General features: G+C 46.1%; 1 protein-coding gene across 1 annotated transcript; it reads left to right on the top strand.

Annotated features, from left to right (window-relative positions):
- The first annotated feature begins 1,149 nt into the window (after nucleotides 1–1,149).
- On the top strand, nucleotides 1,150–11,935 carry LOC135409179 (phospholipase A2-like). Its single transcript, XM_064644371.1, has 4 exons — nucleotides 1,150–1,403; nucleotides 4,584–4,749; nucleotides 9,556–9,662; nucleotides 11,368–11,935. Exons 1-4 carry the CDS (start codon nucleotides 1,361–1,363, stop codon nucleotides 11,529–11,531), a joined length of 480 nt encoding a protein of 159 aa, XP_064500441.1. The 5' UTR covers nucleotides 1,150–1,360; the 3' UTR covers nucleotides 11,532–11,935.
- Nucleotides 11,936–12,551: the final 616 nt, after the last annotated feature.

Below are 12,551 nucleotides of genomic sequence, written 5' to 3' on the forward strand. Positions count from 1 at the left end.
GTGGTGCTCATGAGATTTGCTCAGTTCTGTTTCATTTGCCCTGTATCAAAGGCACCCAGTATATACTGTATCCTGAAAACTTGCTTGGCAAAGAGTGCCAGCAGCTGCACTAGGGCAGGACTCAGCAGAAGGAAGCCCATTAAATGACTTGCTGATGACCTTTGATTTGAGTACCAATATTTAGAAAGCAAATGTTTAAACCCATGCCATTAAGAAGGGAAGCACAGCTTTGCCATGGGCAACTCAGGCAAGGGGTGCTGCTGAGGTAGTCCTGGGCAGTGCAGGGGAAGAAGGCAAACAGCCCTCTTCCCCTCCCCTTCCTCTCCCAGCAGAGCAGCCCACCCTGCCCATCATGCCCACACCAGGGAAGGGGCAGATATTTAGACCCCAGCAAGGCAAGTGGCTGCTGCACCAAGAAGGGTGGGAGTTTTAGAGCTGTTTCAAGCCCAAAGGCAAAATAACTTTGGACATCCCTCCTGCCCACATTGCCTGAGACTCTGTACAAGTGGAGACTGTGCAACGAGAAGAACACCTTCCAATCCAGCTGCCTGCTGTGACCAGAGCTCAGCTGGCCCTGTGGGACTGGCCCCAGCTGCTGGTGTTCTACCTGGCTGGTACCCATATACTGATGGGACTTCATGAGATCAATTGAGGTTGGTCAGGTGCAGCAATAGGCCAAGAGAGTATTTTTCCCTCAGAGTGGTGCAGAATTAGCTCTGCTGGTCAGTTTATAATTGGGTACTTGCACTTAACAGTATTCTTTCTGTTGGATTTTTATAGTTTTGTCTCTTCTTTTTTAAACATGAAAAATAATCAGTCTTAAAATAAAATAATTTTAAAAAAAATACCCTGGAAAGTGATCTATAAAAAGAGAAAAGCCTTGCCAGGGGGATGCCACAGCAGCGAGCCCAAGCCACAGAAAGCCCAGTTGGAGGCTTCCCTTTTCCGCAGCTACTCAGAGGTTAACCAGGGTCTGTAAGCAAACAGCTTAAAGAAGGAGCCCGGCTTAGTGCCTGGTGTCTTGGGCTGTCCCAGAGACTACCACCCTAATGCCCTTCCAACAGCCCCTCCCTCCCAAAGGTGATGCTGGGCAAACAGAGCCAGCCCTCGCCCTCTCCCCACGCAGCAAGGAGCCTTCTGCGGGGACGGACTGGACCCGAGCTGGGGCTCAGGGACATCGCAGAAGAGGGTGTTTCTCTTCAGACGGGCGCAGAGCCATGTATATATAAACCCTGGAGCAGCAGCCCGGGAAGATTGTTTAGCACAACCACACCTCGGCTCACTTGGCAGCACGGCGAGGCGCTGCCGGGAGTGCCGGCGGCTGAACCCCGAAGTACACGAGCGTGGAAGTGATCTGCCCATGGGCTCCCGCTGGCTGCTCATACTGATGCTGCTTCAGGCAGGTGAGTACCACCTCTCGGTCCCTCTGCCTTGCCATGCCTCCCCCCTGTCTGGGGACAGCCTCTCCCCTTGCCGTCAGCTTTGCCTTTTTCACAGCAGGCACCTCGGTGTGATTTGGCCAAGTGAGAAAAAAAAAAAGTGTCACTGGACAATTTTCAACTTTACAGTGAGGGGCTGTGTAAGTGACCTGCCTGCCCACCTCACTTCCCAGCCCCAGCTATGGTTTGCATAGCTGGGGCTGTATGACACAAGCCATTTTCTTTTTTAATAGTTTTCTGCTACAGAGTTTTTAGTGTCCGTGTTTCATAAAAATACCTTCTTTTTATACCAGTAACTATGGAGTAAGCAGTTTTCAATTCATCTGAATTTAAAATCATTTTTAAGAAGTCTGTTTATAAAAGCCATAAATGACATAAAGCCCCTACACACAGAGACAACAGTAAACTGGCAGGTCTGAGGTTATACCTGCAGTAGAGTTTCAAAATAAAAAGCAAAACTCTGCTTTAATCTAAAGGCTGCCAGTGTAAGGAGGACATAGAAGGTGTAAGTTGTCAGATCCACCTTTGCTCACCTCTCTGCAGGTATGTTCCTAGCCAAAGTTCTCCATTGCTCCATTAGTAGTACAACTAATGATTGGACATGCTCCTAGTGGGAGATGTGGCTAGATGCAGGCTACTGTGGAGATTCAGACTTTTTCAAGGCTTTCCTAGCTGTGTTAGCTTGGCTGCCCAGCATAGAAAAAGCAGTTTCAGTTCTTGGTCAAGTTATTAGCTGAGCACCTGAATATTAAAATGTACTTTCTGGGGCTGACCTCTCAGCTGCAGCAACTCGCTGCTGGCTCAAAGTCCAGGCAGCTTTCAAAGAACAGGAACATCAGAGGCTGCCTGGATGCCTCTTGCAGAACATGCAGCCCTAAGCACACTAATTGAGTCTTTTGGACTCAATTTCCTTTGGGGCTTTCACTCTACTTCATGAGCAGGTCTGCACTGTAATTACAGTTCCTTGATCCTCAGAGATATCCCCAAAAGAAGAATGGCCTTTCTTCTGGGTGAGGTACAGTTACCTTACATCATTTTCAGCCAGTGGCCAACAGACCAAGTCCAGCAGTCCTGGCTTAAAAGGCCAGTGAAAGATAGCCATAAAAAATTCAATCTGCTCGTCAGGAAGCCAGAGTGCCTACAAAGAAGTTTTTGTCTCCACTGGAACATTTTCAGGGTCTGCAAACTGCAACAGGTTAAAAAAGCATGATTTAGTTCCCCAAATCCAAAGTAGCTTATTGCTTGTGATTTCCCCTGAGGTGCCTGAGAGCTTGAGCCCCCTTCTAACTCTGAAGCCCTGCTGTTTAGACAAGGAAAATAAGTGGTCTTTTTAGTTTTGAATAACACCCATATAATGTGTTTTTAGTACGCAACCTGAACACTCAAGTAGTGTTTAGGTGAGCAGCGCTGTTACTTTTTCAGGAATGTGCATTTAATCCCCGAGGAATGCCCCAGGAAGCAGAGGGAGGCTCTGCTGAAACCCCATGCCGTGCCGGGGACAGCCCGAGGTGCGATCGCCGGGGTGAAAATGGTGGAGGACAGTGCCAGTTCCTGCTGGGGGTTTGGGCTGTGGAGAGGGAACAAAGCCCTGCTTTGTCCTTCATGAGGAGAGACCCTCGTTGTCCTCAGTGGCACTTGGATTGGGCTCGGAGGGCGAGCTAACCCAGAAGATGCGGGGAGAGGCCCAAGTTATGGGATTAGAGGCTAGGTTTTAAAAGGAAAGCAACTGTTTTAATAATAGTATTGAGTCCTTGGGTGGTTTAGGGGATTAATTAGTCCATGTTTGCACAACACTTTGAAGAAGTCAAGCGTGCTGCAATAACCAGGGGCAGGTGGCAAAGCAACTTCAATGTCAAGTTCCCAGCTCCCAGGCATCACTTCCCTCTCCATCCAAGCGTGCCAGGAAGTCCCCTTGTTTCTTTTTGGAGTGGTTGTGCATGGGTAGGACGAGCACATGGGTTAGGCTGTCGGTCTGAGGGGTTTGATGCTACTGGTGAGTAGCTTTGCAATTCGGGACAGAGTAGAGCAAAGCGCACATGGTCCTTCACAGTAAGCCCAGGCATAAAATACTCTTATTTGTCACTATTGTTAGCATGATCAGCATTTGCAGCTGAGCATCACAGTGGTTTGAGTATTAGGGGCAGGGTACTCTTGGTTTCCATAACAGTACTGCAGAGTCTGTGGTTTCCAAAAAAGTTGCAAATTAACATGTGAAATCACAACACCAAAAAGTTGTAACTCAGAAATCTCCAGACTCGCTTGGGTGGTAATTCAGACACTTCAGCTGACATAGAGTTCCTTTCTTTTTTTTTTTCCCCCCAAATTAATGTGGCCAACCTGTTATGACTTGAGTGGAACTTAATAACGGAAGTGGATGCAAGTGTTGCCAGCACTTCCAAAGTCTCAAAAGAAAGGTGATATATACATAGCTCTTGGCTAATGTAGGCACTCTGTATGTATCTATAGTACATACTCTTGACAAAGTATGTACTGTACAGGCTCAGGGACTTGTAGCTATCCCTTAATGCAAACTAATAGTACTGTCAGCTTTTTGCCACCTGGAGAATGGGTTAAAACATCCTGGATAGCAGATAACATAAGAAATTTTGGGCAACACAGAAACCTCATTTTTTTCCAGAGAGCCCAGGTTAGGTCTGGTTGCATGGTTGTACTCTGCTGCTTCATGTCCCACTTGGGACCACAGCATAGCTGGAAAACTTTCCCAGGTTTGGAAGCTCTGGAGTGCAGTGAAGCCTAGCTGGCTCTGCATGGTGCCAGCACAGGCCCTGCAAAACTTAGCAGCTTGAGCTTTGTGATGTGCAGAACCAGGCATGCTGCTCCTGGGTGAAATAGAGCTGCAATCACAGACTAATCGACTGGAAATAGTAAATCTTGCTTGAATTGAGCTCCCTTAGAAGAAGTACCCTGCTTGGGTATTTCTGCATCCACCTCTTGGTCATCCCAGACCTCAGGCAAAGCCTCCTGCAGAGTCCCCCTTACCAGCTGAATGTCATGGCTAGTTAGATTGTTAGGGCTGCAACCAACTAACCAGTCAAAACCAAAACCATTTCCCTTTAAGGACTGTAGGAAAATCAGTGGCAGGTGAGTTTAATTCCTCTGTGTAGCCATGTCCTGTCTTTGCAGTTTGGGAAGGTGCTCTGGGAAAATCGCATTCACTGCACACTCGAGGAATCATTGAGTTGGCTGGAGCTATATCATGTGGCACGGGACGGTCTCCCTTGGCATATATTGGCTATGGATGCTACTGTGGACTGGGAGGACGAGGCTGGCCTAAAGATAAAACAGACTGGTAAGAAAAACATCATCTATGTGTCCAGAAGCAGTGGCCTCCCCACCCTTCCCTGTTTGTACTACTGTGACTCCACGGACTCGTTTCCTGCCTTGTGGAGAGGGAACTTAGTATATATGAACAGTACTGGGGATTTGTGGGTAAGGACCCACATATCACTTGGGATTTGAATGAGGGTTTAGCCTCCTTTTGGATGAGACCAAAGCTCTTGGGACCTTGTGCTATGTGGGGCAGAAGGCAAAGGGGAAACCAGGATATAATTTCCTGAAATAGCTGAATACGTATTCATAGAGAGCAAACTCTGCCTGACAAAAAGACAGTGATCCAAGGTATTTGGAGGGTTATTTAACCCAGGTCCTTAAAATGTCAGCAATGGGAATATCACTGTTTATTCTCTTGAAGAAATCCAGATTGTTGCAAGGAGGAATCAATCAAACCTGTTGCCTTCATTGCCTGTTAGTTCACACTGAATCAGGGAAAAACAACAAGGGGGAGCATGGTGTTATTTCCCCTTTTCTTCATTAGTGAGGGGAGATGATGTGCTTGTTATTCCCAAGACTACAAGCAATGTGTCTAGGAAATGTTGTAATCAAGTTTCTTTCGTGTACTTTGTGATTAGCATACATGTAAAGCTTGAGCACAGTGGACTCTTGTGTGCTCTGAACCTGTTATTTGCAATCTCATCCAGTTTGAAATACCAAAGGCAGAGCACACAAGTCTGTCTTTGCCTAGTCAACACACAGGCCTTACTGATAAGCAAGCCCTGCTTTTAGCAGTGGTGAAGGCAGTCTGCAGCTCACTGGAAAGGAAACTGAGCTTTCCAGAATACCCTGCTGCTGGAGACATTTCACATTGCTACAAAATTTTGCTGAATTGCCAGGTAAGAAAAAGGGAGAGGAAAAAAAAGGAAGAAAAGATGTCAAGGTTAAAGACCAGCTCCTCTGTGGGCATGAAAAAGAAGTTGTCCCTTAAAACTAATGGAGCTGCCTTCATTAACGCAGTGAGATGTTATTCTCCCAAAGCCATCTCATCATGCCCCTTTTTTTTATCCGTGAAATATTTCTATGAACAGTCACTATGGGGCTCACAAATGATGAGTAACTACCTACAAAGGGTCATAGCTTTCAGGTGTATAGGTTTCTTTTAACTTTCAGTAATATCTCTTGATCTGCTTATCACCATCTACAGCAGTGGATGTGCGGTGTCTAATTATTTCTGTTACCCTTTACCAGTTCTCATAATAAAGCCTTTAAAGTAAAACATGACTTCACTAATTTGGAGTACTGCTTTTATTGAAGGGCTGAGCAGAGGGACCTAAAAGCTGTTTTTCATAGAGGCTGAGTGACCTCCAAGTTTATGTGACTCCAGGAGATGCAAATAGTCAGCACTCCTGAAAAACAGAGAGTAAAATATGGCCACATATTCAGCAGCCAGTGTTTCTGCTGTTGTTTGAATCCCATTGGATATGGATTTTATCCTAAAAGCAGAAAATGAGACTTTGCAACTGGAAATGCCTCAAAATACCAGATAGTTTGTAAAAGGGAAGTTTGATCCTTTAAGTACAGTCATTATTATTCCTTAGCTGCAATGCTTGGCTGCAATAGAAAAACTGGGAGGTTTTATTTAGCTGAGAAGAACCAGCAATGCCCCACTAGATTTAGCCCTAAAATATTCTATTTTCTGTTTGTTAGAGAAATATTGATATCTGTTACAGAGAATGCTGCAAAGATCAGTGTGGTTGAGTACTCCATGCCTGTGAAAGTGACCACTTACTTTCCATATTTGCCATTCTAAAAAAGAAGGAAGCAGAGTGGCAAAAACTACTGGCCATGAATGACAAACACTGTCTGAAATTACCCACTCTCTTGACATTCTAGGTTTGTTACCGAGACCCTTACAAAAGGAGTAATTTTCATGTGAGTAACTCAGTCAATCTGTCTAGACAGGGCTAGAAGGCTTCTAAGCACCTCTCTTTTATTTGAAAAGAAAAAAGCCACTAAGTGAGCAATCCTTTTACAAGGTTTATTCCACACACTGACTTTGATGTGGTGTTGTCAGTAATTACCTTTTCCCTTTTGTTCCACTCTTACAGTCTCACCACTTCAAGACATAATGGCATCTCTTCCACATCGTAAATAGATTATTTTTTTTTCTCCTTCTCCTTTCTGGTTCCCTGGGTTGCTGCAGCACCTATTTTGTAAAGCAGGACCTGGAGGATGCTCAGTGTTTCTCTGAAAACACCAATGCCATGAGAGGCAGGGTGGCATATATGACTCATCTAAGTCATAGGATCATTAAGGTTGAAAAAGATTTCTAAGATCATTGAGTCCAACCTTTAAGTCCTGGAAAACGCATAGGAAGGAGAACGATTTCTCCTCTGTTGCAAAGTTAAAGCAAAAGAAAAAGCCACAGAGCAATGATGGGCTGTTAACATGACAAATACAATGTGACAAATTCTTAATTTATTGGCCTTTGTTCCACAGCAGGGGTCTGGCCGGCTGATCCCTGGGGACCAGCCGGAGCTGTCTGTAGCTATTAGGGCTGTTTCATAGCCCAGAGGTGATGAATAGGTTGTTTACTATCTAGATGACACAGTTGTATTTGTTCTCCATACCTGTTGACCAGTGCTCTGCCATGATGTTGGCTGGCTCTGTTTGTGTTGGTGTTAGCAGGTTATTAAAAGCTTAACAGCACTCTGACCCAGGTGCAGCAAAGGGCATTTCCAGACAGGAGGGGACTATCTAAAGGTGGCAAGGACAGCAAAAGGCTTCCTCAGTCTTTGCTCCCTGGCATCTCATCACATCTGAAACGGATGTTTGTAAAATATGAGCCAAAGTCTTCTCACTTTGGTTGGTGTAAGCTACATGTCACCCTGCTGCAGCTATGGGTGTCATCAGGAGGAACTCCTGTAAGGGGAAACAGAACTGTGTCCTAAATCCTGTGGTCCTGCAGAATTTATGCAATTCTCCCTGATTCTGCCAAGCCAGATAAGGAGCAGTGAGTTCTCACAGCTAACTCGCTCACTGCTCTAGTGCTTATTTGCTTGTCCTTGCCTGATTCCCAGACCATCTTTTTACTCCAGCAATATGTGTTCTCTCTTCTCCTACCTCTTTGTGTGTTTGTACCCTCTGGCTATCCATGAAGAACAGTTTCTTTCCCTTGGCATAGGCTCTTAACACCTTCCTTTGCCCATCTACCTTCATGTTGTTCTTCCTCCCTACGTACCTCCATCCCTGACACCAACTTTCCCAATTTGCCTCTTGGTTTATTCCCCAGACCTCACAAACCCTATGATTTCTACAGCTGGCACTCTGCCTCAGCTCAGCCTGATTGTGGCTCTCCACCATGGCCTCCTGTGCACTGTGTCCCATATATGACACCGATGATGGGCCTGCTCTGCTCTCTGTCATCCCCCTGAGGATGGATTAGGCTTTGCTGAAGCTTCAGGTCTTAGCCAGGATGCCCTGGGCTACAGCAAATCCTCCAGATGACACATACCCCAGTTGTAGCTCAGTGCCTTAGTCCATCCCTGCCATATTTTATGACACATTGCATATGGACTCAAATGTTAGAGAAAGCCGAGACTTTCACACTTTCCACAAGGCTGCAAATTCTTGTCTCCTTTACCCTTTCATGTCTAACCTCTTCAGGACAAGCCTAGGAGGCAAGTGTTACCAGACCAACAAAGGTCTGACCCACAGCCTGCTACTCTTGTCGTGTCCAACGGAACTAGTTCCATAGGCTGGGTACATTGGCTTCAGGTCTTGAAGATAATCAAGATCTTCAACTGTGTTTGGTAATCTACAAGCAGCCAGCACAGCCATGCTCCCTTTTGGTCAGCTCATCAACCTCTTGAACTGATTCACATTCACAACTCCAGAGCTTCTCTAAAAGCTGACCACTCATCACTTACCCCTAAACCCAGCCTGTCTCAATTCCTCCTGCTTAGTAGAGTAGTTTCTCTGTAGAGTCAAAGCAATTGTGCAGGGATGGCTTCTGGAAATACAGATCACTCCCATCTGCCTTCAGCCTCTGACCTAGCATCTTTGTTGAAACAACCTTTGTTATTCAGCAGAGAACCTCTTGAAGTGCTGAATCTTTTCTCAGTTTATTTTGAGTCCCTAAACTACCAGAATAAAAATCAAGTGGGGTCAAGTTTTATATAAATTCTGAAGTAACTGACAGTGAGTTATCTCACTTCCTAGTCTGTAGGACAGATGTCATCAGCTGAGCTACTCACCCTCATCCCCCTCTATGGTCAGCAAAATGCAATTGCACTTTCAAATACAATGGTTTTCACCTATGTTAGATCTCTGCAGCATGAAAATGTGAACTGTGCCCCAGATATGCATAGAGAGAGCATTTAAGGATCTGAAGTTAACTGATACAAATTTAACCATTGAGACTGATGAACTTGTAGCCAGCCCTCAGAAAATGGATGGGCCAAAGAGCATGTGGCAGGTCCAGGTGAACTGAAGAGATGAAGCTTCTTGGTGATATTAAGGAAGGCAAAAAACTTCCTTTCAGTGACATTACCATGTCTTGACCATATGTGCCTTTTTGAGGGCAGAAGCTCAAAGGAAGAAGTACAGTGGTGATGGGAGCAAATATGGCATTAATGAGCTCCTGAGAGATGTGAACCTTCACACAGATGTCAGGATACTTGGTTCGTCAGCAGATGATTTACCGACAGCCAGGGGCAAACGGTGCTGTCATGAGCTGCGTGTGAGCTGAGCCGTCCTGGAGTATATGCAAACATGCAGGATGCAGGAGGACACCCAGACTCTACCTTTTATTCTCTCCCAGGTGCTGCCACATGCACGACTGCTGCTACGACAAGGCAGAGAAGGCAGGCTGCAGCCCCAAGGTGCAGCGCTACCGGTGGGCGTGTGAGCAGAACACCGTGCAGTGCGGTAAGGAAATGTTTGCTCCTGTCGGGTGTGTTTCTCTCCCTCTGCAGGCACTAGGCTGACCAAAGAGCTTTGTGGGCCCCAGAGGCAGGTCTGTATATGCTGAGCTGCTCTCAAAGCTGCTTTAGGAAATGTCTATTCTCTACCAAGATCTGTGCCCATCCCTGGATTGATAGGCTTGCCTAGAGTCCCCAGTTAGAGCTGGGAGGAAAGCTGGAGCCTCAGCACCACCCATTCCAGATAACCTGAGTGGTCTCCAGGCTGAAGAGTGAGAGTTGGGGCATCCACAAGCCATCTCAGTTTGGCAGGGGTGCAGATGCCTCTCTGTAGACCTTCTGCTCACTGGCATTAAGCATTGCCTGCTCCTCACTGACCTCTTTCCACAGCTGTGCAATGATCTACAGGGGTGCTCTTCCCATTGCAGTTTTGGCCCTCCCTCTAATAGGACTGTTCACTTTTTTACTTACCCTTATGTGCTGCTAGAGAAGAGCCATGCTGTTTTGCATGGCTGCAAGACAGGTTAAACAGGGTGCCAGCCTGCATCTCTGCCTCATGTGGGGCTCCAGCCTAAAATCCCAGGGTTCCAGCAGGGATTTTGAAGCTTGTAGAATCAAATGCTCTTCAGTGCTGCAGGCATACAGCAAGTGTAGGCTGTGCTGAGCTCTACAGCTGGTACCCAGTCAAGAAGGTTTGAATTACACAATCACAGCCCGTCAGTGTCTTGCAGAGTTTGTTTTGACATGCACCAGATGACTTGAGTCTTAGTATTTGTCACTTCTAAGTCTTCAAGAAGTCCCTGGTGGTAAAATCCATTGTAGAACACTTTGAAAGTTTGAAAAGAAACACATGAGAGTAAAACTTGTCCCCATAATCATCAAAGCTACTTGCTCAAACATTAAAAGATAACTTATCAGAAGACCATATTCTATTGGTGCAATCCTCAGCCTCGCCAGCAGCTGAAAACATGCCAGGAGGTATGGGATGGGGCACAGCACATCTGCAGTTGCTCTTTTCCAAGTGCCAGAACAACCTATTAAATACAAAGTGCTGGCTAAGGAATGTACCACTTTAATGTATAACTGCTCTTCCTTCTGCTTACCCACATTTCCATAACTGACTGATATCCTCTGCAAGTCATCTTTAAATGAAAAAAAAAAATCCTGTTTCTTTTTGCCATGAGGGAACAAGTTGTGAATTTGAGACGTATCACTGAGTCCATGAGACATGTGCAGAGTCTGTCCCATAGGAGTGCAGTGGGCTGCAGTTGCTCTGACTTGGCTAACAAGCATTAGTTAAACAAACGCCATTAATTCCCTAACTGACGACCAGGCAAGACCTGAGATGCATCCATGAGGGCTTGTTCTCCACAAGCCCTCAGCAGGTTTCACTTCCCCTGATATACCCCATGGGGACGAACAATAGAAATGTGTTCTGAAGGCATATTTCCTACCCCAAGCTACAGCACAGCAGGTGTTACTGGGGTGCAAAGGTATAATGTCTGATCCCATTCAAACAAAAGGGATGAAGAATTAAATTTCCAGGCATGCTTGCTGGGCCCAGGGTAATGATGTCCAGAAGCTTTAGAAGTAGAATTGTTTGCACTGTCATTCCAATGCAATAGGAATTAAATGCCTGTTCCTCCTAAAACTGTTTCTTGCCTTCAACTGATATAGAATCTCTCATCCTCTGCTCACATTTTCTTTTGCAGGTAACCTGACAGACCAGTGTGAAAAAATGGTGTGCCTGTGTGACCAAGAAGCAGCCAAATGTTGGGGAGCAGCCCCATACAACCCACACTTCATCCTCTGGCCAGATTTTTTATGTGGACGGACTCATCCCACCTGCCATGTCAGAAATGGGGGGCCAGAATAGTCTTTTTAGGACCTTTCTTCTAACCCTTTGAATACAAAGGTGCTGCAATAAAATTCTTCCTCCTTTACCAGAGCTAACAATGGTGTGAGAGAATTTCTATCAGGCCAGGGTTTATGGGGAGGAGAGACAGACCAGGCAGGCGCAGTGGTGGAGTTGCCCTCTATGTGAGGCAACACATGGAATGTATCGAGCTCTGTCTTGGGGTGGACAACGAGCAAGTTGAGAGCTTATGGGTTAGGGTAAAGGGGCAGACTAGTAAGGGTGACATCATTGTGGGGGTTTGCTCCTGGTCAGGAGGAAGAAGTGGATGAGGCCTTCTACAGGCAGCTTGAAGCAGCCTCAGTCACAGACCCTGGTTCTGGTGGGGGACTTTAACTACCCTGACATCTGCTGGAGAAGCAACAGGTGACAAAAATAAGTAAGAGACTGGAACATCTCTCTTATGAGGACAGGCTGAGAGAGTTGGGCCTGTTTAGCATCGAGAAGGTATGACTGAGAGGGGACCTCATCAATGTCTATAAGTATCTGGAAGGAGGGTGTCCAGAGGATGGAGCCAGGCTCTTCTCGGTGGTGCCAAGCAATAGAACAAGAGGCAGTGGGCAGAAACTGATGCACAGGAGTTTCCACTCAAATATAAGGAAGAACTTCTGTACTGTGCAGGTGACCCTTCACTGGAACAGGTTGCCCAGAGAGGTTGTGGAGTTTCCCTCAGTGGAGATATTTGAGACCTGTCTGAACACAATCCTGTGCAATGTGCTCTGGGATAACTCTGCTTGAGCAGGGAAGTTGGACCAGGTGACCCACTGTGGTCCCTTCCAACCTGACCCATTCTGTGATTCTGTGACAGGGTAAAATACATGCTGAATTAAGGACAAGATCCTGGTCTGATCATGTCCTTCGCAGAAACAGAGGGTTTGGCCTGCAGTGCAGTGGGAACACATTACCTGTCACCAAATGGCTTTCTTTTTTTTTTTTTTTTTTAAATCACAGAATCATAGGGTAGTTTGAGTTGAAAGGGGC

This window comes from Pseudopipra pipra, chromosome 2, assembly GCF_036250125.1.
Source record: "Pseudopipra pipra isolate bDixPip1 chromosome 2, bDixPip1.hap1, whole genome shotgun sequence".
In the NCBI taxonomy this organism is placed as follows: Eukaryota; Metazoa; Chordata; class Aves; order Passeriformes; family Pipridae; genus Pseudopipra; species Pseudopipra pipra.